The 27,436-nt window shown below is 40.7% G+C and overlaps 1 protein-coding gene across 50 annotated transcripts in view; it reads left to right on the forward strand.

Moving 5' to 3' along the window:
* Positions 1-27,436, forward strand: part of ttn.2 (titin, tandem duplicate 2) — a 158,506-nt gene that overhangs the window by 114,850 nt on the left and 16,220 nt on the right. For all 50 annotated transcript variants that reach the window (XM_026218872.1, XM_026218879.1, XM_026218877.1 and 47 more), the window contains 16 exons: positions 82-17,184; positions 17,289-17,585; positions 17,696-18,283; positions 18,378-18,680; positions 18,926-19,510; positions 19,814-20,113; positions 20,222-20,524; positions 20,647-20,952; positions 21,046-22,812; positions 22,956-23,249; positions 23,336-23,614; positions 23,699-23,998; positions 24,088-26,154; positions 26,262-26,564; positions 26,695-27,000; positions 27,103-27,393. In XM_026218872.1, the coding sequence (XP_026074657.1) occupies positions 82-17,184; positions 17,289-17,585; positions 17,696-18,283; positions 18,378-18,680; positions 18,926-19,510; positions 19,814-20,113; positions 20,222-20,524; positions 20,647-20,952; positions 21,046-22,812; positions 22,956-23,249; positions 23,336-23,614; positions 23,699-23,998; positions 24,088-26,154; positions 26,262-26,564; positions 26,695-27,000; positions 27,103-27,393 (25,392 nt within the window). The remainder of the gene's footprint in view (positions 1-81; positions 17,185-17,288; positions 17,586-17,695; positions 18,284-18,377; positions 18,681-18,925; positions 19,511-19,813; positions 20,114-20,221; positions 20,525-20,646; positions 20,953-21,045; positions 22,813-22,955; positions 23,250-23,335; positions 23,615-23,698; positions 23,999-24,087; positions 26,155-26,261; positions 26,565-26,694; positions 27,001-27,102; positions 27,394-27,436) is intronic.

Raw genomic sequence — 27,436 nt, forward strand, 5'->3', positions numbered from 1 at the left:
AAAAGTTCAATAAACTGTTTTTTTGTAAATCTTTGTCCCAAATAATATTTTTTTCAATTATCATTTTTTTTTATTTTTCAGATCCACCAGGACCTCCATCCAACCCACGAATTACTGACACCACCAAAACAACAGCAACATTTAACTGGGGTAGACCCTTCTATGATGGTGGACTCGATGTGACGGGATACATCGTTGAACATAAAAAGGAAGGTGATGATGACTGGGTTCAAGACACAACTACTCCATTGAGAATAACAGAATTTGTGGTTTCAAATCTACAATCAGGAGGAAAATATCACTTCAGAGTCAGAGCACTGAATTCAGAAGGACTTGGTGAACCCTCTGAAGTTGAGCAAGTTGTTGAACTGGTGGATCGAGAGGAGGTTCCTGAATTTGAACTTGATGCAGAGTTGAGAAGAACACTTGTTGTTAAGTCAGGTGCTTCAATCCGCATATTTGTGCCAATCAAGGGCAGGCCAGCTCCAGAAGTAACATGGCATAAGGAAGAGGTACCACTTAAAGGCCGCGCTCACATTGACACTACTGAATCATACACTCTAGTAGTCATCCCTGAGTGTACAAGATATGATGCAGGGAAATATGTCTTAACATTGGAAAATGTTGCTGGAAAGAAGTCTGGATTTGTCAATGTTCGTGTTGTGGACACCCCAGGACCTCCAGTGAATTTGAAACCAAGTGAAATCACAAAGCATAGCATTACTTTACAATGGGAGATTCCTATAATTGATGGTGGTTCAAAGATTACTAATTATATAATTGAGAAGCGGGATGCAACACGAAAGGCTTACTCAACCGTTACAGCAAACTGGCAGAAATGCTCGTACAAGATTCCAGACTTGGAAGAGGGTGCTGAATATTACTTTAGAGTCTCTGCTGAGAATGAAAGGGGCATTGGTGAACCAGCAGAGACACCTGAACCAATAAAAGCTTCTCAGGCTCCTTCTGCACCAGATAATCTAATTGTTTCAGATGTTTCTAAGGACACAGCAACTCTTGCATGGACAAAACCAAAATACGATGGTGGTAGTCGAATCACTGGCTATGTGATAGAGGCTCAACTGAAAGATTCTGATCAGTGGACACATGTGACAACAATAAAAGCTTTAGATTACACTGCAACAGAATTGGTGGAAAATGCAGAATATGTGTTCCGTATCTTTGCTGTAAACACCTCAGGTAGGAGTGAACCTCGTGAAAGTCGACCAGTTGTAATAAAGGAACAAACCACTGCTCCAGGATTTGACCTCAGAGGTATATATCAGAAGATGGTGGTAGCTAAAGCAGGTGATAATCTTAAAGTTGAGATCCCTGTTCTGGGTCGTCCAAAACCACTTGTTGTATGGAAGAAAGAAGATCAGGAACTCAAACAGACACAGAGAATAAATGTTGAAAATACTGCAACTTCTACAATTCTGAACATTAATGAAATTAAGAGAAAAGATGGAGGACAGTATTCAATGACAGGAAAGAACATCTTCGGAACTGTGACTGAAATCATTACTGTTCAAGTACATGATATTCCAGGACCTCCAACTGGACCAATAAAATTGGATGAGGTTTCTTGTGATTATGTAATAATATCATGGGAAGCTCCAGAAAATGATGGAGGAGTCCCTATTAATAACTACATTGTTGAAATGCGTGAGACAACTGGTACATCCTGGGTAGAACTGGCAGCAACGGTTATCCGCACAACATTTAAAGCAGCACGCCTTACAACTGGTATTCAATATCAATTCCGTGTAAAAGCTCAAAACAGATATGGTGTTGGACCCTTCATAACATCAGAATCAGTGGTGGCTGCTTATCCATTTGATGTTCCAGGACAGCCTGGAATTCCACAAGTAGTTGCCTTCACCAAGGATTCAATGACAATCAGCTGGAATGAACCTTCTTCAGATGGAGGTAGCCCAATTTTAGGATACCACATTGAGAGGAAAGAGAAGAACAGCATACTCTGGCAGAGGATCAGCAAAGCTCTAGTTGTTGGCAATATGTTTAAATCACCAGGTCTGATTGATGGTATTGCTTATGAATTCCGTGTTATTGCAGAAAATCTGGCTGGTCTCAGCAAAGCAAGCAAGCCATCTGACATGACATATGCACTTGATCCTGTAGACCCCCCAGGTCAACCTGTGGCACTTAACATAACTAGACATGAAGTAACTCTTCAGTGGTCAAAGCCAGAGGGTGATGGTGGTTTCTCTATAACTGGATATACAGTTGAAAAAAGAGAGCTGCCTAATGGTCGCTGGCTCAAAGCCAACTTCAGCAACATTCATGAAACAAACTTTACTGTAAGTGGTCTCATGGAAGATGCTTCTTATGAATTCCGTGTATTAGCAAGGAACTCAGCTGGAGCTGTCAGCAAACCATCTAAAACTTCAGAGGTCATTGTCTGCAGAGATGACATTGAAGAACCAAAAATTGATGTTGATGCAAGTTTCAGTAGTGCTGTGGTAGTGAAAGCAGGAGATGTCTTTAAGCTAGATGCACGTGTTACAGGTCGCCCAATTCCATCCTTGGTTTGGACTAAAGATGGCAAGGAGCTTGAGGACACTGGAAAACTAGAGATCAAAACATCAGATTTCTATACCTGTTTGATTAACAAAGATTCTTTACGTAGAGATGGTGGTGCATACGCTCTAACTGCTAGCAATCCGGGAGGATTTGCCAAATTTGTCTTCAATGTTAAAGTTCTTGACAGACCTGGGCCACCTGAAGGACCACTGCATGTCACTGACATGACAACAGAGAAATGTATTCTATCATGGCTGCCACCACTTCATGATGGAGGAGGAAAGATTGAATACTACCTCATTCAGAGACGTGAAACAAGTAGACTTACATGGACAAATGTAGCCACAGATTTACAAGTAAACCGCTATAAGGTTACCAAATTGCTGAAAGGAAATGAATATATTTTCAGAGTCATGGCTGTGAACAAGTATGGCGTTGGAGAACCTCTTGAATCTGAGCCTGCTGTTGCCACAAACCCATATGTGCCTTCTGATCCTCCACAGGCACCAGAAGTAACTCTAATCACAAAAGATTCAATGGTGGTGTGTTGGGGACATCCTGAACACAATGGTGGTAGTAGTATAAATACCTACATCATTGAGAGGAGAGATAAAACTGGTCTTCGTTGGGTAAAATGCAATAAAAGAACTGTTACTGATCTGCGCTTCAAAGTGTCAGGACTAACACCTGGACATGAGTATGAATACAGAATCCTAGCTGAAAATGCTGCTGGCTTAAGTGCTCCAAGCCCTTCAAGTCCATTCTACAAAGCATGTGACACAATATTCCAACCTGGACCACCTGGAAATCCTAGGGTTTTGGACACAACAAAGTCATCCATTACTATTGCTTGGAATAAACCAGTGTATGATGGTGGTTCAGATATCACAGGTTATATTGTTGAAACATGTCTGCCAGAGGAAGATGAATGGACAATTGTCACGCCAAAGGCTGGGCTAACAGCAACATCGTTCACCATAACCAACCTTATTGAAAACCAAGAATATAAGATCAATATTTCAGCTCTTAACTGTGAAGGTGTTGGCGAGTCAGCCTCTGTACCTGGTTCACCAAAAGCTGAAGACAGACTCCTTCCACCTGAAATCGAGCTTGACTCAGACCTTCGCAAAGTAGTGAACATCAGAGCATGCAGTACCTTAAGATTATTTGTGCCAATTAAAGGAAGACCTGCACCAGAAGTCAGATGGTCAAGGGAGACAGGTGAACCCCTTAATAAAGCATCAATTGAAATTACATCATCATTCACCACATTGGTTATCGAGAATGTAAACAGATTTGATGGTGGAAAATACATGCTAACAGTGGAAAACAGTTCAGGAACTAAAACAGCGTTTGTTAATGTCCGAGTTCTTGACACTCCTGATGCACCACAGAACCTTACAATCAAAGAAATCACAAAAGATTCTGTTTCCCTCATCTGGGATCCTCCAATCATTGATGGCGGATCAAGAACCAGGCATTATATTGTTGAAAAACGTGAATCTACACGAAAAGCATATTCCATCGTCAATGCCTCCTGTCCCAAAACAAGTTATAGAATTGGAGACTTAAAAGAAGGAAGCTTGTATTTCTTCAGAATTTTGGCTGAAAATGAGTATGGTGTTGGTCTTCCAGTAGAGACCACGGAAGCTATAAAAATCTCTGAGAGACCTCTTCCTCCTGGAAAAGTGACTCTAAAAGGAGTAACTGGTAACAGTGTAACACTTTCTTGGGAGAAGCCGGACCATGATGGAGGAAGTAGAATTACGGGTTATATTGTTGAAATGCAAGGGAAAAACAGTGAAAAATGGACGCAAGTAATGACTGTTAAAGTAACAGAGGCAGTTGTTGTTGGCCTAACACAAGGTGAAGAATACTCCTTCCGTATTTCAGCAACTAATGAAAAGGGAACCAGTGATCCACGCCCACTTAATGTCCCTGTGGTTGCTATGGATGTTGTTATTGCTCCTGCCTTCAAACTTTTGTTCAGCACATTCAGTGTTCTGGCAGGAGATGATCTGAAAATCGATGTACCTTATGTTGCTCAGCCCAAGGCAGCAGTTACCTGGCAAAAAGATGGTATTGCTCTGAAAGAGACAACAAGAGTAAATGCCGAAGTAGCAGAGAGACACCTTTACCTTGTGATAAAAGAGGCAACACGGGATGATGTGGGCAAATATACTATTAAACTGACAAATTTAGCTGGTGAAGCTACAGCAGACATCAATGTTATTGTCCTTGATAAACCTGGACCACCAACTGGCCCAATTAAAATAGAGGAGGTAACTGCAGACAGTGCTACATTGTCATGGCAGCCTCCAGAGTATGAGGGAGGCTGTAGCATTAATAACTATATTGTTGAAAAACGAGACACATCCACCACCAACTGGCAGATTGTATCTGCAACAGTAGCAAGAACAACAACTAAAGCTGCAAGATTGAAGACTGGCTGTGAATATCAATTTAGGATTGCTGCGGAAAATAGATATGGAAAGAGTTCCGTTCTTTTGTCTGAGCCTGTTGTTGCACAATATCCCTTTGAGGTTCCAAATCCACCAGGAACTCCAACTGTTCAATCTGCTACCAAAGAAAGCATGGTTATTGTGTGGAACAAACCCAGTAGTGATGGTGGAAGCAAGATTTTGGGATATCACATTGAGAGTAAGGAAAGAAACAGCTTGTTGTGGGTAAAGCAAAACAAAACACTGATTCCAGACACAAGATTCAAGATAGGTGGCCTTGAAGAAGGCATTGAATATGAATTTAGAGTTTATGCTGAGAATATAGTTGGTCTAAGCAAAGCAAGCAAAGTATCAGAAATCCAGGTGGCTAGAGATCCTTGTGACCCTCCAGGCAAACCGGAAGCAGTGATTGTCACCAGAAACTCTATAACACTCAAGTGGACACCACCACAGTTTGATGGTGGCAGCAAGATTACAGGATATTTCATTGAGAAAAAAGAATTGCCTAGTGGCCGCTGGATGAAAGCTTCTTTTACAAATATCATTGAGACTGAATTTGTTGTCAGTGGCTTGGTAGAGGAGCAGCAGTATGAATTCCGTGTAATTGCAAAAAATGCTGCAGGTGTGTATAGTGTTCCATCAGACAGTACTGGTGCAATCACAGCCAAGGATGAAGTAGATCCACCCCAAATTGAATTGGATGCCAAATATTCTCAAACTATTGTTGTTAATGCTGGAGAATCATTCAAGGTAGATGCAAGAATACTTGGCAAACCTATTCCTTCAGTTCACTGGATAAAAGCTGGTGAAGAACTTACAAATACTGCAAGACTTGAGATAAAGAATACTGACTTCACAACTACTCTTAGTGTGAAGGAGGCTATCCGTGTTGATGGAGGCCAGTATACCTTGCTATTAAAAAATGTTGGTGGAGAGAAATCAGTGGTTGTCAATGTCAAAGTTCTGGACAGACCTGGGCCTCCAGATAGCCCAATTTCAATCTATGGGGTTACTAGTGAAAAGTGCTGCATTGCCTGGAAAACTCCATTGCACGATGGAGGTGCGGAAGTGTCTCATTACATTGTGGAAAGAAGAGAGACCAGCCGATTAGTTTGGACTGTTGTGGAATCTAAGGTACAAACCCTCAATCTTAAAGTTACAAAACTCCTTCCTGGAAATGAGTATATTTTCAGAGTGATACCTGTAAATAAATATGGTATTGGTGAGCCTTTGGAATCAGATCCAGTGATTGCAGCAAATCCATTTGTCCCACCTGATGCACCAAGTAATGTTGAAGTGTCAAATATAACAAAGGATTCCATGGTTATCACATGGGAAAGACCCACTAATGATGGCGGCAATGCAATTACAGGATACATTGTTGAAAAAAGAGACAAAGAAGGCGTTAGGTGGACAAGATGCAACAAACGTGTAGTGAGTGAACTGCGCTTTAGAGTAACAGGACTTCTTGAAAACCGAAGTTATGAATTCCGTGTGTCTGCTGAGAATGCAGCTGGAGTTGGTAAACCAAGTCCACCTACAGTATACTTCAAGGCAGTGGATCAAGTCTTCAAGCCTGGTCCACCAAACAACCCTAAGGTAATTTATGTCTCAAGAGCATCTGTTGTCCTGCATTGGGGAAAACCAATTTATGATGGTGGCTGTGAAATTCAGAGTTATATTGTTGAGGCATGTGAAGTTACTTCCGAAGAATGGATGATGTGTACACCACCCTCAGGAATTACAGAGACCAGATTTGAGGTTAAAAAACTGCTTGAAAAGCATGAGTACAAATTCAGAATTTGTGCCGTAAATAAGGTTGGTGTGGGAGAAACTGCTGATATCCAAGGATCCATTATCATAGAGGATAAACTTGAGGCACCAGATATAGATCTTGATGCTGACCTGAGAAAGATGATTACTGTCAGGGCTGGAGGCTCTCTCAGATTGTTTGTTCCTATTCGTGGACGGCCAACTCCTGAAGTCAAGTGGGCAAAGGCTGAAGGTGAAATCAACGAGGCAGCTCAAATTGATATTACAAGCAGTTTCACTTCACTTGTAATTGAAAATGTTAATAGATTTGACAGTGGAAAATACAATTTAACTCTGGAAAATGCCAGTGGAACAAAATCTGCATTTATCAGTGTCAGGGTCTTAGATACTCCTGATGCACCTGCAAACTTCCGTGTGAAGGAAATAACAAAGAATTCAGTCACTCTTACCTGGGAGCCACCTTTGCTAGATGGTGGAGCTAAAATTAAAAATTACATTGTTGAAAAACGAGAAAGTACCAGAAAGGTATACTCTGCTGTTGCTACCTGCAACAAAATGACATGGAAAATTGAACCTCTCCAAGAGGGAAGCAACTTTTTCTTTAGGGTTCTTGCTGAAAATGAACATGGCATTGGAATGCCTGCAGAAACTCTAGAACCAATAAAAATCTCAGAGGTGCCACAACCCCCCGGTAAAGTTTCTGTAGTGGATGTTACAAGGAAGAGTGTTTCCCTCAAATGGGAAAAACCAGAGCATGATGGAGGCAGCAGAATTACTCTTTATGAAGTTGAAATGCAAGCAAAAGATCAAGATAAATGGTCTATTTGTGCTCAAGTAAAATCCCTCGATACTGTTATAACTAATTTAGTCCAAGGTGGGGAGTACAATTTCAGAGTCATTGCCGTCAATGACAAAGGAAAGAGTGATCCCAGACTCTTGGCAAATCCTGTTGTTGCAAAGGACCTTGCTATTCAGCCCACAGTAAGAACAAAACTTAGTACCTACAATGTACAGGTTGGGCAAGATTTGAAAATTGAAGCACGAATTTCTGGTCATCCAAAACCAACTATTACTTGGACCAAAGATGGTTCAGTTCTGAAACAGACCACGAGAGTAAATGTTGCTGACACTGCACATCATACCACTCTTACCATCAAAGATGCAACAAGAGAAGATGGTGGTATGTATAACATTGCTGTTGCTAATGTACTTGGACAAGCAGAAGCCACTGTTGAAATAATCATACTTGAAAAGCCTGGCCCACCAACAGGCCCAGTCAGGATTGATGAAGTGAGTGCAGAGAGTATTACACTATCTTGGGACCCACCAACATACACTGGAGGCTGCCAGATTTCAAATTATGTTGTCCAAAAGAGAGACACCACCACTACTAACTGGGTAGTTGTTTCTGCCACAGTAGCAAGAACCACACTTAAAGTTAGTAATCTAAAAACTGGAGCTGAATACCAGTTTAGAATTTTTGCTGAGAATAGGTATGGTAAAAGCTATGGCATTGATTCAGATCCGGTTCTTGCCCAGTATCCTTTCAAGGAGCCTGGGCCTCCAGGAACTCCATTTGTGTCTGCATTTACAAAAGAATCTATGGTTGTTGAATGGCACAAGCCAGTCTCAGATGGTGGAAGTGCTATTCTAGGATATCATCTAGAGAGAAAAGAGAAAAATAGTATCCTTTGGACAAAGATAAATAAAATACTCATTCAAGACACCAGATTTAAAACATCTCCATTGGAAGAGGGCATTGAATATGAATTCAGAGTTTATGCTGAAAACATAGTTGGAATTGGAAAGTGCAGCAAAATTTCTGAGGGGTGTGTAGCACGTGACCCTTGTGACCCACCAGGCACCCCTGTACCAGTGATTGTGACAAGACACTCAGTGAAACTTAGATGGACACCACCGGAATATGATGGAGGCAGCCTTGTCACTGGATATGTTGTGGAGAAACTAGACCTTCCAGAAGGTCGTTGGATGAAAGCTAGTTTTGCAAATATTCTTGAAACGGAATTTACAGTCACAGGGCTTATAGAAGACTGCAAATATGATTTCAGAGTTATTGCCAGAAACGGAGCTGGGTCAGTTAGTAGACCCTCAAAGAGCACAGGCTCAATTACAGCTAAGGATGAAGTTGAACCACCAACCTATGAGGTTGCCTCAGAGTACAGTCAAATTTTGACAGTGAATGCCGGAGACACATTTACCCTGGAAGCATCCATACTAGGAAAGCCAGTTCCAACAATGCAGTGGTTTAAGGGTGATGTCGAAGTTGAAAATTCAGCAAGAGCTGAAATCAAGAACACTGACTTCAAAGCAATTCTTGTTGTCAAAGATGCCATTCGAATTGATGGAGGACAGTACACATTGCACCTCACTAATGTGGCGGGAACAAAGTCTGTTTCCTTCAATGTAAAAGTCCTCGATAGACCTGGACCCCCTGAAGGTCCTTTTACTGTCTCTGGTGTAACCTGTGAGAAGTGTTCATTGTCATGGCTGCCTCCAAAACATGATGGTGGCAGTAGCATTTCACATTATATTATACAGAAGAGAGAAACAAGTCGCCTTGCTTGGACAGTAGTTTCAGGTGATTGTGGAGCAACCATGTTTAAAGTTACTAAACTTTTAACAGGAAATGAATACATATTCCGTGTCATGGCTGTCAACAAATATGGAGTTGGTGAACCACTTGAATCTGCACCAGTGATTATGAGAAATCCTTTTGTTCCACCTGGGCCACCTAAAGAACTAGAAGTAACAAATATTTCAAGGGACTCTATGACAGTATGCTGGACTCGTCCTGAGACTGATGGTGGAAGTGAAATTGTTGGTTATATTGTAGAGAAGAGAGACAGAGCTGGAGTGCGGTGGACAAAATGTAACAAACGCAGAGTCACAGACTTACGTTTCAGAGTCACAGGCTTGACAGAGGATCATGAATATGAATTTAGGTTAACTGCAGAAAATGCTGCTGGAGTTGGACAGCCAAGTCCACCAACTGTTTATTACAAAGCCTGTGATCCAACATTTAAGCCTGGCTCACCAACTAATGCACACCTTGTTGACACTACAAAGAATTCAGTCACAATTGCATGGAGTAGACCAATATATGATGGTGGTTTAGACATCCAAGGCTATGTTGTTGAGATATGTAAAGCTGATGAAGAAGAATGGACCACATGTACTCCACCCTCTGGATTAAATGAGACTAAATTTACAATAACTAAACTTACTGAACACCAAGAATACAAAGTTCGCATATGTGCTTTTAATAAACTGGGTGTTGGTGAGCCAGTGTCTATCCAAGGAACTGTCAAACCAGTGGATAAGTTGGATGCCCCTGAAATTGAGCTCGACTCGGAGTTGAGGAAAGGTATTGTTGTGCGTGCTGGAGGATCTATGAGAATCAACATACCATTCAAAGGACGCCCCATTCCTGAGATAAACTGGACCAAGGATGAGGGAGATTTACCAGATAAAGCCCAAATTGAAAAGGGACCAGATTACACTCAGTTATCAATTGATATTTGTGACCGAAATGATGCTGGTAAATATACTCTGACTTTGGAAAATAATGCTGGCACTAAATCAGCCTTTGTGTCAGTAAAAGTACTCGATACACCAGGTGCTCCACAGAACCTTGTTGTGAAAGATGTAACAAGAAACTACACTACCCTCGTTTGGGAACCTCCACTTATAGATGGTGGTTCAAAAATCAAAAATTATATAATTGACAAGAGAGAATCGAATAGACAAGGATTTGTAAACATTACTACCAAGTGCTCCAAGACCAGCTTCCGAGTTGGTGATTTGACAGAAGGTGGTATTTATTACTTCAGAGTCATGGCAGAAAATGAATTCGGAATTGGTCTTCCTGTAGAAACAGAAGAATCTGTGAAGACAGCAGATCCTCCTTTATCTGTTGGCAAGGTAACTTTGACTGATGTGACAAAAACCACAGCATCACTTTCCTGGGATAAACCAGATCATGATGGTGGTAGTAGAATCTTGGGTTATTATATTGAAATGCAGCCAAAAGGATCAGAGGAATGGACAGTTGCTACAGTCACCAAAACAGTTGAAGGTACAGTGACAGGACTTAGTTCAGGACAAGAGTACCTCTTCAGAGTTTTAGCTTACAACGAGAAGGGAAAAAGTGATCCAAGGCCTTTGGCTGCTCCTGTCGTAGTCAAAGATGTTACTATTGAACCAAGCTTCAAAATACTTTTCAACACCTACAGCGTTCAAGCTGGTGAAGATCTCAAAGTGGAAATATCATTTAAAGGGCGTCCTACTCCAAAGATTGCATGGATGAAAGATGGACAAGCACTGAAAGAGACAACCAGATTAAATGTCTCAAGCACTGTAACTTCAACAGTTCTTAAAATTAAAGATGCAAATCGAGAGGACTCTGGCAAGTACACAGTTACAGCTACAAATAATATAGGTACGGTCACAGAAGAGGTTGGCATAATCATTCTTGACAAACCAGGCCCACCAGTTGGACCGGTTAAAATTGATGAAGTAAGCGCCACCTATGCAATAATTTCCTGGGAGCCACCTGTATACACAGGAGGTTGTCAGATAAACAACTACATAGTGGAAAAACGTGATACAACCACTACTAACTGGCAGATTGTTTCAGCAACCATTGCTCGTACCACAATAAAAGTCACAAAGCTGAAGACTGGTTCTGAATATCAGTTTAGAGTTTTTGCTGAGAACAGATATGGAAAGAGCACATCATTAGATTCAACTCCAGTTGTGGTCAGTTATCCTTTTACTGAGCCTGCAGCTCCTGGTACACCATTTGTTTCATCGGTGACAAAAGACCACATGACAATTGAATGGAAACCTCCCAGCAATAATGGAGGTAGCCCTATTATTGGGTATCACCTTGAGCGTAAAGAAAAGAACAGCATCTTATGGACCAAACTTAACAAGCTTCTTATCACTGACACTCGATTCAAAACAAATGGTCTGGAGGAGGGAATTGAATATGAATATAGAGTGTTTGCTGAAAATATGGCAGGAATCAGTCCATCAAGCAAAGTCTCAGAAAGTGTTGTTGCACGTGATCCCTGTGATCCCCCTGGAACTCCTGAAGCCATTGTTATCACAAGAAACCTTGTAACTCTTCAGTGGGCAAAACCACAGTATGATGGTGGCAGTGCTATTACAGGATACATTATCGAAAGAAAGAAGCTGCCTGAAGGTCGTTGGATGAAGGCCAGCTTCACAAATATTATACAAACACAATTTACAATAACTGGACTGGAAGAAGAACAACGATATGAATTTAGAGTAATTGCCAAAAATGCAGCTGGTAATTTAAGTGTACCCTCTGAAAGCACTGGACCAATTACTGCTCAGGATGAGATTGAAGCTCCATCTGTCTCAATGGATTCAAAATTTAAAGATGTTATCATTGTAAAGGCTGGCGAGTCCTTTACTATTGATGCAGACATTGCTGGAAAACCACTTCCTGATATTATGTGGCTTAAGGATGGAAAAGAAATTGACAATGCTACACCCAGAATGGAGATTAAATCCACCATCACGCAAACAGTTCTGACTGTTAAGGACTGCATTAGAGTAGATGGTGGTCATTTTCTCTTAAGTCTCAGTAATGTTGGTGGAACCAAACAGGTACCCATTACTGTCAAAGTTCTTGATAGACCTGGTCCACCTGATGGCCCTCTGAAGGTAACTGGTGTCACAGCAGAAAAATGTTATTTGCACTGGAGCCACCCATCACATGATGGTGGAGCTGGTATTTCTCATTACATCATTGAAAAGAGAGAAACTAGCAGACTGTCTTGGACAGTAGTGGAACCTAAAATTCAAGCAATTAGTTACAAAGTTACTAAACTCCTGCCTGGTAATGAGTATATATTCAGAGTCATGGCAGTGAATAAGTATGGTATTGGTGAACCACTTGAATCTGAACCTGTCCTTGCAAAAAATCCTTTCAACAAACCTGGACCACCTTCAACTCCAGAAGCAAGTGCAGTAACCAGAGACTCAATAGTCCTAACATGGGAACGACCAGAGGACGATGGCGGATCACAAATTGATGGTTATGTTCTTGAGAAACGTGATAAAGAGGGTATAAGATGGACAAAGTGTAACAAGAAAAGACTGAATGACTTGAGATTCAGAGCCACTGGGCTTACAGAGGGACACTTCTATGAATTCAGAGTATCTGCTGAAAATGCTGCTGGTGTGGGCACACCAAGTGAACCATCTCAATATTACAAAGCTTGTGATGCTATTTATCCTCCCGGTTCTCCTAATAATCCTAAAATAACAGATAGCTCAAGCACAACTGTTTCCTTGGCTTGGAGTAGACCAATTTATGATGGTGGAGCACCGGTCTCAGGATACATTGTTGAGGTAAAGGAAGTTAGTGAAGATGAATGGATTGTGTGCACTCCACCAACTGGTGTTCAAACAACTTACTTCACTGTCAAAAAACTAAAGGAAAATGCAGAATACAACTTCCGTATTTGTGCACTTAATATTGAGGGGGCTGGAGAGCATGTTGATGTTCCAGGATCTGTAATTGCTGCTGAAAAACTTGAAGCTCCTGAGATAGAACTTGATGCAGATCTTAGGAAATGTGTGACTGTGCGTGCCAGTGCAACACTTAGGTTATTTGTCACCATAAGGGGAAGACCTGAGCCAGAGGTTAAGTGGACAAAGGCAGATGGTACCTTACCAGAGCGTGCTCAAATTGAAGTGACAGGCTCTTACACTGTGCTTGTTGTTGACAATGTTAACCGATTTGATACTGGCAAATATGTTGTGACCCTTGAAAATAATAGTGGCACAAAATCTTCATTTATTAATGTCAAGGTCCTTGACTCTCCAAGTGCTCCATTGAACTTTGAAATTAAGGATGTAAAGAGAGATTCTGTCCAGCTACAGTGGGAGCCTCCACAAATTGATGGTGGAGCCAAGATCACCCATTACATTGTGGAAAAGCGTGAATCTAAAAGGCTGGCATTTACAACTGTGACAAACAGCTGTGTCAGAAATTCATTTAAGGTTGATGATCTCCAGGAAGGAGGTCTTTACCACTTCCGTGTATTGGCTGTGAATGAACTTGGTGTTGGTTTACCTGCAGAGACCATAGAGGCTGTCAAAGTTTCCCAAGCACCCTTACCACCTGGTAAAATTAAAGTTGTTGACGTAACTCGCCACACTGTTACTCTAGCGTGGGAAAAGCCAGATCATGATGGTGGCAGCAAAATCACAGGCTACACAGTGGAAATGATAACTAAGGGATCAGAAAAATGGACCGTATGTGCTACAGTAAAGGCACTGGAAACCACAATTGAAGGACTTACAACAGGAGAGGAATATAGCTTCAGAGTTACAGCAATGAATGACAAAGGAAAGAGTGATCCTAAACCCCTGGGAGTATCTGTTGTGGCACAAGATATTACTATTGAACCCATTATTGATTTGCTCTTTAATACGTACAGTGTAAAAGCTGGAGATGATCTCAAAATAGATGTTCCATTCAGAGGCAGACCTCCTCCAGAGGTTACATGGAAAAAGGATGGTCACTCATTGAAGCAAACAACCAGAGTTAATGTTTTGACATCAAAAACATCATCAAAGATTGTCATCAAGGACGCAACAAGAGAGGATGCTGGAAAATATGAAATTGTTTTAACCAATTCAATTGGCGTTAAATCAGCTGAAATATCTGTTATCATTCTTGATAAACCAGGTCCACCAGGTGCAATCAAGGTAGAGGAAATAAGTGCTGATTTTATTTCACTATCATGGGACCCTCCAATTTATGATGGTGGCTGTCAAATTAATAATTATGTGGTTGAGAAGAGAGATATGACCACTACAGCATGGCAAATTGTTTCAGCAACAGTTGCAAGAACATCAATCAAAGTAACTCGTTTGACACAAGGAACAGAATATCAGTTCCGTGTTGCTGCAGAGAATCGTTATGGAAAAAGCCATGCAATTGACTCTGCCCCAGTTGTTGCACAGTACCCCTTTTCACCTCCAGGCCCTCCAACTAGTCTTCACATTGCTCAAGCCACTAAATCAGGAATGTTAGTTACCTGGAACAGACCAGCAAGTGATGGTGGCAGTCCCGTCTTTGGATATCACTTGGAATGCAAAGATCAGAGCAGCATTCTCTGGACAAAGATGAACAGAGGACCTATTACAGAAACTCAGTTCAAGGTAACTGGTTTGGAAGAAGGCCTGTTGTATCAGTATAGAGTATATGCTGAGAATATAGCTGGCATTGGACCTTGCACAAAGGCATGTGATCCTGTTTCTGCCCGAGATCCATGTGCACCTCCAGGTCAGCCAGTAGTTATGAACATCACAAGAACATCTGTTTCTCTCTCCTGGGCAATACCTGAGTTTGATGGTGGAGCTAAGGTGACTGGCTACATTGTTGAACGCAGGGAACTTCCAGATGGACGATGGTTAAAGTGTAATTTCACAAATCTTCAAGAAACATTCTTTGATGTGACTGGCCTGATTGAAGATCAAAGATATGATTTCCATGTAATTGCTAAGAATGCAGCTGGCTTACTCAGTGAACCATCAGAGGGTACAGGACCTGTGACTGTAAAAGATGATGTTGATCCACCACGCATCACAATTGAGGACAAACTAAGACAATTGGTTGTAGTGAAAGCTGGGGATGTACTGAGAATTGATGCTGAAATATCAGGACGTCCAATTCCTGTGATTTCATGGGCAAAGGATGGAAAAGAAATTGAAGCCAAGGCCAGATTTGAGATTTCTTCAACACTCACTAGTACAACACTAATTGTGAGAGATGCCATTAGACGAGACTCTGGACAGTATGTTCTAACATTGCAAAATGTTGCAGGCACCAGATCTTTGGCAGTAAACTGTAAGGTCCTGGACAGGCCTGGCCCATCAGCTGGACCGTTGGAAGTAACTGGTCTAACTGCAGAGAAATGTACGTTGACCTGGGGGCCACCTCAAGAAAATGGAGGTGCTGAAATTCAGCACTACATAGTTGAGAAACGGGAAACAAGCCGGCTTGCCTGGACTCTGGTCTATGCAGATATGAAAGCCACAACATGTAAAGTAACAAAACTGCTCAAAGGCAATGAGTACATATTTAGAGTTCGGGGAGTTAATAAGTATGGAACTGGTGAAGCTCTGGAGAGTGACCCTGCTAAAGCAATGGATCCATTTACAATCCCTGCTGCACCAACAAATGTTGAAGTCACCAGTGTAACAAGTGAAGCAATGACTATTTGCTGGGAAAGACCGGTCTCTGATGGAGGGAGTAGTATTTCTAGCTATGTAATTGAGAAACGTGAGAAATCTGGTCTTCGCTGGGTACGTGTCAACAAAAAACCTGTTTATGACTTAAGAGTAAAAGCTTCCAATCTCCGTGAAGGATGTGAGTATGAATACAGAGTATTTGCAGAGAATGCTGCTGGTTTGAGTGCACCAAGTGTGCCTTGCCCACTGACAAAGGCAGAGGATCCATTGTTCCTACCATCACCTCCAGCTAAACCTAAAATAATTGATTCTTCTAAAACATCAATAACTTTGTCTTGGAACAAGCCATTGTTTGATGGTGGCTCATCAGTTACAGGATATATGGTGGAATATAGGAAAACCACTGATGATGACTGGACACTTGGTGTCAGCAACACTAACAGCACAGAGTTTACTGTGGTGGGACTCACTTCAGGAGCAGAGTATGTCTTTGTAGTCAGATCAATTAACAAGATTGGCCCAAGTGAGCCAAGCCCTGAAACTGATCCACAGATAGCAAAGGACAGAGAAGATGAGCCAGTTTTCCTAATTGGTAATGAAATGAGGAAGACACTGATTGTCAAAGATGGAAGCTCATTTACACTTAGAGTCCCATTCAAAGGAAAGCCTGTTCCACATGTAATGTGGAACAAACCAGATATTGATCTGAGAGTGAGGGCTGCTATTGATACAACTGATAACTGCACATCTATCACAATTGAGCAAGCTACAAGAGATGACTCAGGGAAATACACTGTAACCCTCCAAAATGTTGCTGGAACTTCTACACTGACATTGAGTGTAAAGGTCCTAGATTCTCCAGGCCCACCGGCACACATTGAAATAAAGGATGTCACCAAGAGCTCTGCAACTATTACATGGGATACTCCCGAGAATGAGGGTGGTGCTCCAGTCAAGAACTACCTTGTTGATCTCCGTGAGGCAACTAAAATGGGCTGGACCAGAATTACAGACAGTTGTCCAAGGTTAACTTATAAAGTTAATGATCTTCAAGAAGGGGGGGTTTATTATTTCAGAGTTACCGGTGAAAATGAGTATGGTATAGGAGTCCCAGTTGAGACCAAAGAAGGAACAAAGATTACAGGTAAAATTTAATTTTGTTGTATCTTTTCTGTAGCACATTTGTTTGATTCATTCAAATCTTTGATAGATATTTTTTTTTACTTATGTGATACTTTTAATTTTTAGAAAAACCAAGTCCACCACCCAAGCTTGGAGTCACTGATGTCACAAAAGACAGCGTATCACTAGCATGGCTTAAACCAGAACATGACGGAGGTAGCAGAATTACAAATTACCTGGTTGAGGCTCTTGAGAAAGGACAACAAAACTGGATAAAGTGTGGTTCCACCAAATCAACTCACTTTGTTGTCTGTGGATTGAGAGAAAATGCTGAATACTACTTCAGAGTTCGGGCTGAAAACCATGCTGGACTTAGCGACCCCAAGGACATGGTTTTACCTGTGCTTGTAAAAGATCAGCTGGGCAAGTTATTTATTAATAATAATGTTTTATTTTTAAACATTCATGATGTTTGATTGCTTAGTTTAACATTATGTTAAATTATTATATATTCTTGTTGCTTTAATCAACAGAGGCACCAGAAATTAACATGAAGGACTTCCAACACAACACTGCCTTTGTTAAGGCAGGTTCAAATCTCAAGATTGAGATCCCCCTCACTGGTAAACCACTACCAAAAGTATCTCTATCTAAGGATGGACAGGTTCTAAAGTCAACCATGAGATTTAACTCTTATGTGACAACTGATTCCCTTATAATTTCTTTGCGTGAGAGTGTTGCTTTGGACGCAGGCAGATATGATATCACGGCCTCTAACTCCAGTGGAACCACAAAGTCTTTTGTGAATATTGTGGTCCTTGACAGACCAAGCGCACCAGTTGGTCCTGTTGAGATGTGTGATGTCACAGAAGACAGTGTCAGTTTGAAATGGTTGCCTCCAGCTTATGATGGTGGTAGCCCAATCACCAACTACATTGTCTTAAAACGTGAGACCACTACTGCAAACTGGATAGAAGTCTCATCTGCTGTTGCACGGTGCACAATCAAGATCATGAAGCTGATTAACGGAGTTGAGTACCAGTTTAGAATCAGAGCTGAGAATCGTTTTGGAATCAGTGACCACATTGATTCACCAACTGTTACAGTCAGTCTTCCATACAGTGAGTAAAATTATTCTCTACAGCATAAGCTACTAATTGGTAAATGCAAATCAATCCATGAGCATTTATGAAAACCTATTCTATTTTATTTCAGCACTCCCTGTGGCACCTTCACAACCATGGGTATCAGCTGTAACAAAGGAAAGTATTAATGTTAGCTGGAAGGAGCCATCTTCAGATGGTGGAAGCCATGTCTTTGGATATCACCTTCAGATGAAAGACAGAAACAGCATTCTTTGGCAGAAAGTTAACACAACTGTTATCCGTGCTACACACTTCAAAGTAACAAACGTGAATGCTGGTCTGATCTATGAGTTCAAGGTTGCAGCAGAAAATGCTGCTGGCATTGGTCCAGTTAGCAAGCCTTCAGATCCTGTGCTTGCAATTGATGCTTGTGGTAAGCATTTCGTTTTCTGTAAATTGATTGTTACATGTGCTTAATACATTAGTATTAATAATTGTACTTTTCTTTGTGTTTTTTTTTTGTCTTTGTTTTTTTGTCTTTTGTTTTTTAAGACCAGTAACCACTGAACCACTGAACAGATTAATTGTAGAAACATTTATTTTCTATAAAGCTTGTTTGAAACAATATGTATCTACTGGAAACTTTAACATTAATTGCCACTGTTCTTTTCCCCACAGAATCTCCAAACAACCTTAGAGTAACAGATATCACAAAGAGTTCCATTAGCCTTTCCTGGGAGAAACCCTCATATGATGGAGGAAGTAAAATTACTGGATATTTGATTGAAAGGAAAGATGGTCCGAAAGGCAGATGGTCAAAAGCTAATTTGACAAATGTTACTGACACAAAGTTCACTGTATCAGGTTTGACTCAGAATGAATCTTATGAATTCCGGGTCATGGCTAAGAATGCAGTTGGCTCCATTAGTAACCCATCAGCAACTGTTGGACCAGTCACATGTTTGGATACATATGGTGCCCCTGAGATTGAACTTCCTCAAGAATATTTTGATGTTGTGAAATACAAAGCAGGTGCTACTGTTCAGCTTAAAATTGGTATTATTGCTAAACCTCAACCAACAATTGAATGGTACAAGGATGGAAAAGAACTAGAGTCTGAAGCTCAAATTTCCATTTCCAACACCACTGAGTCTGCATGCATCACTATCAGGGAAGCCAGCCGTTTGAATAGTGGAACGTATGAACTCAAGATCAAGAACTCTTTAGGCTCAGCATATGCTGCTGTCAGAGTACTTGTCCAAGGTATGTTGCAAAGTTTATTACTAAATACCTCATCCACATCATGTAATCATTACTTTAATGTGTTCATTTAAATTAATATGTGATGTTAACTAACTGCATGATTTTTAAGACCTGTACATTTCTGCCACATGGACACATGAACCACTGATAACAGATCACTCTTAATTGTAGCAACATTTATTTTCTGTAAAGCTTGTTTGAAACAATATGTATTATGAAAACAGCTATAAAAAATAAATGTGTGATACATTAATTAGCCCTTATTTGAACAATTTTGATTGAATGTTTGCTCACTTTAATCAGACAAGCCAGGGCCCCCTGCTGGAGAGATACAGTTCAAGAAAGTCACAGCAGATACTATGACTATCATGTGGGATCCTCCAGCTGATGAAGGTGGAGCAATGGTTACCCATTACATTGTGGAGAAACGTGAAACAAGCAGAATTTTGTGGTCCATTATCTCAGAAAAACTAGAAGACTGCATTGTCACCGTCCCAAGGCTGATTAAGGGCAATGAATACATATTCCGTGTTCGTGGTGTAAACAAATATGGAGTTGGAGATCCTCTGGAATCTAGACCAGTAATTGCACAGAATTCCTTCGGTAAGGATTTTTTAAATATTGTTTCTATTATTATTATTATTATTATTATTAATAAATATGTTATCTAATGTTATTTAATGGTTTTTAATGTAAATTTCCCCCCCATAGTTCCTCCTAGCCGGCCTTCTAAACCTCAAGTCACTATGATTACCAGGTCAACAATGACTGTGGTATGGGAAAGACCAAGTTTAGATGGTGGCAGTGACATTGATGGATATTATTTAGAGAAGCGGGAGAAGAAAAGTCTACAGTGGTTCAAGGTTATTAAAGATGCAATTCGTGATACCAGACAGAAAGTCAGCAACCTCACAGAAGGAAATGAATATCAGTATCGTGTCTGTGCAATCAACAAAGCTGGAGCAGGCCCATATTCTGATGTGTCCATCTTTTACAAAGCTTATGACCCAATTGGTGAGCTTATATTGTTGTTTATTTTTATTGCTTTATTTTACAGAATGTGGATATAAATGTGTAAAAACTGTCCATTGATATTTAAAACAGAATTTGTTATATACACTTAATTGTTATTTTAGATCCACCAAGTGAGCCAACCAAGCTCAGAGTTGTTGATTCAACAAAGACATCTATTACCCTTGGATGGGTCAAGCCTGTCTATGATGGTGGCAGCGAAATTACAAGCTATGTTGTTGAACAAAGAATGGCAGATGAGACAGAATGGGTCACTATAAGTTCTAAAGGAGAAGTAAGAACAACTGAGTTTGTAGTGTCCCACTTGAAACCTGGTGTGTATTACTTTTTCCGTGTCTCTGCTGTTAATTGTGCTGGAACTGGACGTTCAATTGAGATGATGCAGCCAGTGCAAGCCAAAGATATTCTGGGTTTGTATTTTCTAACTGTCTCAAACAGTAAAGAAATTGTATAATTATGATACTGTGAATCTGATCAAATATGTTTTCCCTTAATTTTAACAGAGGAGGCGGATGTGGATCTTGACATCTCAATGTCAACTCAGTACATAGCAAAGGCTGGTAGAGATGTGGAGATTGTAATCCCTCTTAAGGGTAGACCTGCTCCAAATGTAACATGGAGAAAGGCAGACAAAAACATTAGTGGTGACGCAAGATATACCATCAGAAACACAGAATACTCAACTACACTCATAATTCCAAAGGTCACAAGGGATGACACTGGCAAATATCTTCTTGAAATTGAAAATGGGGTTGGAGAGCCAAAAACCATAACGGTGTCTGTTAAGGTATTAGACACACCTTCTGCTTGTAATAGGCTGATAGTGAAGAATGTGACAAGAGGGAAACTTACTTTGAGCTGGGAACCACCTTATATAGATGGTGGCTCTCCAATCACAAACTACGTTGTTGAAAAGAAGGATGCTAAAATGAAGGCATTCACCATTGTGACAAATGAATGTGCCAATACAACCTGCAAGGTTGAAGGTCTGGCTGAAGAAATTTCCTATTTCTTCCGTGTTTCTGCTGAAAATGAATATGGTGTTGGTGATCCTTGTGAGACTGCACAGCCTGTAAGAGCAACCGAGATGCCTGGTGCTGTAAAAGACCTTGTACTGGTGGACTCAACTAATACATCTGTATCGTTGGCATGGACAAAGCCTGATCATGATGGTGGCAGTCAAATTTCTGAGTACATTATTGAGAAGAAAACAAAGGAAGAGGAAATTTGGAGCATTGGTGGTACATGCAGGCGTTGCCAGTTTGAGGTAACTCCCCTTAAAGAGCTTTCAGAAGTTTATTTTAGAGTGTTCGCAAAAAATGAGAAGGGTTGCAGTGACTTCTCTCAAATTGGACCAATCACTGTAAGGGAACTGCTTATACCACCTGAAGCAAACCTTATTGATTATCCTAATTCAGAATTAAGTGTTCGCATTGGACAAAATGTGAATATTGATTTGCCCTACAAGGGTAAACCTAAACCAACGATTCAGTGGATGAAAGATGATGTGCCACTCAAGGAAAGTGACCAAGTTCGTTTCAGACAAACAGAGAACAAGGCAAGTCTCATTGTAAGAAATGCAAGAAAGGAGAATGCAGGAAAATACACCTTGGTTCTTGATAGTAAACTTGTCAAGAACTTCTTTGACATTAAAGTGATTACACTTGGACCACCCTCTCAGCCTATAGGTCCAATTCGTTTTGATGAAATTAAAGCCCAGAGTATTATCATCTCATGGGATGAACCACAGGACAACGGTGGAGGCGAGATCACCTGCTATAGTGTAGAAAAGCGAGAGACATCTCAAGCAGCATGGAAGATGGTTTGCTCAAGTGTGGTAAGGACCACATTCAAGATACCAAATTTGGTCAAGGGTACTGAATACCAATTTAGGGTGCGTGCAGAGAACAAATATGGAATGAGCGAGCCTCTAACCTCATTAGATGTGGTTGCTCAACACCAATACAAGCCACCAGGTTCACCAGGAAAACCTGTAGTATTCAATGTCACAAGTGATGGCATGACTGTTCAGTGGGAAGCCCCAGGATTTGATGGTGGTTCTCCAATCACTGGATACCATCTTGAGAAAAAAGACAGGAACAGCTTATTGTGGATGAAAGTTAATTCCAGTGTTATCTCTGGAAGAGAATACAGAGTCATTGGACTTATTGAAGGTCTGGAGTATTCATTCAGAGTTTATGCACAAAACAATGCTGGAATGAGTCCAGTCAGTGAACAGAGCAAGCACAAACTGGCAATCTCCCCTGTAGGTAAGTCTTAGTATTGTCTTTATTGTCTCATTCGTCTATGGTAATCTTTTTTAATGCTTATGGTTTTAATTAATCTACAGTATTCACCTTTTTACCAAAATGCCTTCTTTTCTTTTTTATCACAATATTTTTTTTTTCTTTAGATCCTCCAGGCACACCTAACTGCATTGATGTCACAAGAGACTCTGTTACACTTCAGTGGGAACCACCGAAGCGTGATGGAGGCAGTAGGATTGTGGCATACAGTGTTGAAAGGCGTCAAGGAAGAGCCCGTTGGTTGAGATGCAATTTCATTGACATCAGCGAATGTCAGTTTACTGTAACAAGCCTTGCTGCTGGTGATCGCTTTGAATTTAGGGTAATTGCTAGGAATGCTGTCGGAACAGTTAGTCCACCTTCTCAGTCATCTGGCTACATCATGACCAAAGATGAAAGTGGTATGTACATACAAAGGCATCATTCTATAGATATTGTTCTATATTAAAAAATATGCTAAATAACTAAACTTTTTATTCTTGTTTAGTTATCCCTGAGATTCAGTTTGAAGCTGAGAAGACCCTTACCATCAAGGCAGGAGAAAATATTAAACTCAACTGCAGTATAAGTGGACGTCCTGTACCTCAAGTCACATGGTATAAAGATGGAAAGGAAGTTGATAAAATGCTGGTTGATATAACAACTGTTATTGGATCAAGCTCACTGTTCATCAGAGATGCTGACCGCAATGACCGTGGTATCTACACAGTTGAGGCCAAGAACAGCTCAGGCACAACAAAAGTGGATGTTCTTGTAAGAGTACAAGGTATGATCTAAAATCAATTTTAACTCTGTTTTATAAAGCAGTTCTGGATTTGGCCATTGCTTATTTTCTCTCGATGTTATTCAGATACCCCTGGACCACCTGAGGGCCCGCTTCGCTTCACAAATATATCTGCAGAGAAAGCAACTCTTTGGTGGAGCCCACCTGAAAATGATGGTTGTGCACCTATTATTAATTACGTAATTGAGAAGCGTGAGACTTCCAGAATTTCCTGGGCACTTGTAACATCCAAGTGTGAAGCCTGCTCCTTTAATGCCACAAAACTGATTAAAGGCAATGAATATCAGTTCCGTGTATCTGCTGTCAATAAATTTGGTGTGGGCAAGCCACTAGAGTCTGATCCAATCATTGCTCAGATGCAATATAGTAAGTAAAAAATATTTGTTCTTAATCCAATCATTTGTTAATTTAGTACCTGTTATTTTTTTACTTAAACACATTTTGATATCTCACAGCGGTACCAGATGCTCCTGGAACACCTGACTGCACTCATGTGACAGGAACCAGTATTACACTATGCTGGACAAGACCAAGACATGATGGTGGAAATGAGATTAAGCACTACATTCTTGAAAGACGAGAAAAGAAGAGCTTAAGATGGGTGAAGGTTTCTGCAAAGAGACCAATAACTGAACTTAGGCATAGAGTCACAAACCTTACAGAAGGAAATGAATACGAATTCCGTGTTATGGCTGAAAATGGTGCTGGAATTGGACCTGCAAGTGGTACATCCAGATTGTTCAAGTGTAGAGAACCAACAAGTGCACCCAGTGCACCAACTGTGGTGAAGGTCATCGATTCCACCAAGATGTCTGTTACCTTGGAATGGACCAAACCAGTGTTTGATGGTGGTATGGAAATAATTGGTTATATTATTGAGATGTGCAAGGCAAGCCTTGAGGAATGGCACAGAGTCAACAACCAGACTTGCATCCACACACATTACGTAGTAACAGAGTTAGAACCTGGTGAAGAATATAAATTCCGTGTGTGTGCAGTCAATGGTGCTGGCAAGGGAGAATTCTCTGAAACACCAAATGTAGTGCAAACAGTCGATAGACTGACCTCACCTGAAATTGATATAGATGCAAACTTCAAGCAGACACATGTTGTAAAGAGTGGCGGAACAGTTACACTTCATATTCCCTTCCGTGGGAAACCAGCCCCACTTGCCACATGGACAAAGGCAGATGGAGATCTTGGTGTAATGGTGGATATTAATACCACAGACACATTCAGCACTTTGACAATTGAAAATTGCACCAGGTATGATGCTGGCAAGTATACACTCTCTCTTGAAAACAATAGTGGTCGTAAAACCATTACATTAACAGTGAAAGTGTTGGACACACCTGGCCCTCCTGGACCTCTCTCATTCAAGGATGTAACCAGAGGTGCTCTGACGCTCATGTGGGATGCACCATCCAATGATGGAGGTGCACGTGTTCATCACTACATTGTTGAAAAGCGAGAGGCAAGTCGATTAAGTTGGCAAGAGGTTAGTGATAAGTGTACGCGTCAAATATTGAGAGTGGCCAACCTTGATATTGGTGTAGCATATTTCTTCAGGGTTATTGCTGAAAATCAGTATGGCAAAGGTGAGCCATTTGAAATGACAGAACCTATTATAGCCACAGAAGAACCTGCACCTCCTAAGCGGCTGGATATCATTGATACTACATCCTCAACAGCCAGTTTAGTCTGGATGAAGCCTGAGCACGATGGTGGAAGCCGCATTACTGGATACATTGTTGAGACTAGAAAGAAGGGTTCTGATCACTGGGTTGTAGGTGGTCAAACCAAATCTTTAAAAATGGTTCTTGAAGGCTTGGTTGAGAACACAGAATATGAGTTCCGTGTTAAGGCTCAGAATGATGCTGGCATTAGTCAACCACGAGATGCCCTTGCCTCTGTCATTATAAAGGAGCCACGTATAGAGCCAACAGCGGATCTCAGTGGCATAGATAAACAGCTCATCACTTGCAAAACTGGAAATTCCTTTGTAATTGATATTCCAATCAGTGGCAGACCAGCCCCTAAGGTAACATGGAAGCTTGAAGAAATGAAACTTAAAGAAACAGACAGAGTGTCAATTAAGATCTCAAAAGACAGAACAACTCTACTGGTTAAGGATGCCAAGAGAGGCGACAGTGGAAAATACTATATCACACTTGAAAATGTAGCTGGATCAAAAACATTCACTGTCATCGTCAGTGTCATTGGTAGACCATTACCACCAACTGGACCTGTTGAAATTTCAGGAATATCTTCAGAATCCTGTGTATTGACTTGGGGAGAACCTACAGATGATGGTGGAACAGACATAACCAATTATATTGTTGAGAAACGTGAGTCTGGCTCCTCAACATGGCAGGTTGTGAATTCCAGTGTGAAACGGACCACCATTAAAGTAACTCATCTCACAAAGTACATGGAGTATACTTTCAGAGTATGTGCTGAGAACAAGTTTGGTGTTAGCAAGTCTGTTGAATCTCAAGCTATTGTTGCTGAGCATCCATTCAGTGAGTATTTAATATTTTCTAAAACATTTTATTCATTTGATGAGCATGAACAATGCTGTATTTATTTTTGTTGTTTTCAATCTGATGTGTGACATTTATGTTTTCAGTCTCACCAAGCCCACCAACTCGCCCAGATGTAGTTTCAGTGTCTGCTAATGCAATATCTATCCGCTGGGATGTACCATATCATGATGGTGGAAGCCAAGTAACTGGATATTGGATTGAGAAAAAGGAGCGTAATACCATTCTGTGGGTGAGGGAGAACAAGATTCCTTGCCTTGAGTGTCACTACAAGGTTTCTAACCTTATTGAGGGACTCGAGTATCAGTTCAGAGTATATGCAATGAACATCGCTGGTCTGAGTAAAGCAAGTGAACCATCAAGACCAGTACTGGCTCTAAATCCAGTTGGTGAGTTTTTTTTTTTAATTGCTTTTTTACTGTCATTCATAATACGTTCATATCACGTAATTTTCTACTCTCATGTTGTTTTTATTCATGATCATTAATATTAATCAAGTGTTTTTGTCTGCATTTTCAGATCCACCCGGCAAACCAGAGGTTTATGATGTAACCAAGACATCAGTGTCTATAAGATGGTCTGTACCATTCAATGATGGTGGCAGCAAGATTGTTGGATATGTGGTTGAACGCAAGGCATTAAGTGATGATGAAGAAGCTCGTTGGTTGAAGTGCAACTACACTACAATCACAGAAAACTATTTTACTATTATATCACTCAGTGAGGGGGAGCAGTATGAATTCCGCGTTATTGCCAGAAATGGTGCTGGAGTCCACAGTATGCCATCTGAATCAACAGGACTTATCACATGCAAAGATGAATATAGTAAGATGTTTTGCTTAATTGATGCATATTTACAGTATGTGTAGGAACACACATATCTATTATTATGAATATCTGTAAATGCATTTTATTTATTTATTTCAGCACCACCAAAGGCTGAGCTGGATAGTAAACTTGTGGGTGAGACCATCACTATTAGAGCAGGATCAGACCTGGTTCTTGATGCTGCTGTTGGTGGAAAACCAGAGCCTAAGGTTTTTTGGGCCAAGGGTGACAAGGAACTGGATCTCGGAGAGAAATACTCACTGACATACACAAGTACAAGAGCGATGGCAATCATTAAGTCATGTGATAGAAATGATACTGGCAGATACATCCTTACTGTGAAGAATGCAAGTGGAATCAAAACAGCTGCTGTCAATGTTAAAGTACTTGGTAAGAACTGTTTCACATACTGTTTCATTCAAAATACCTTTTA

This window comes from Carassius auratus, chromosome 34 (genome assembly GCF_003368295.1).
Source record: "Carassius auratus strain Wakin chromosome 34, ASM336829v1, whole genome shotgun sequence".
Lineage (NCBI taxonomy): Eukaryota > Metazoa > Chordata > Actinopteri > Cypriniformes > Cyprinidae > Carassius > Carassius auratus.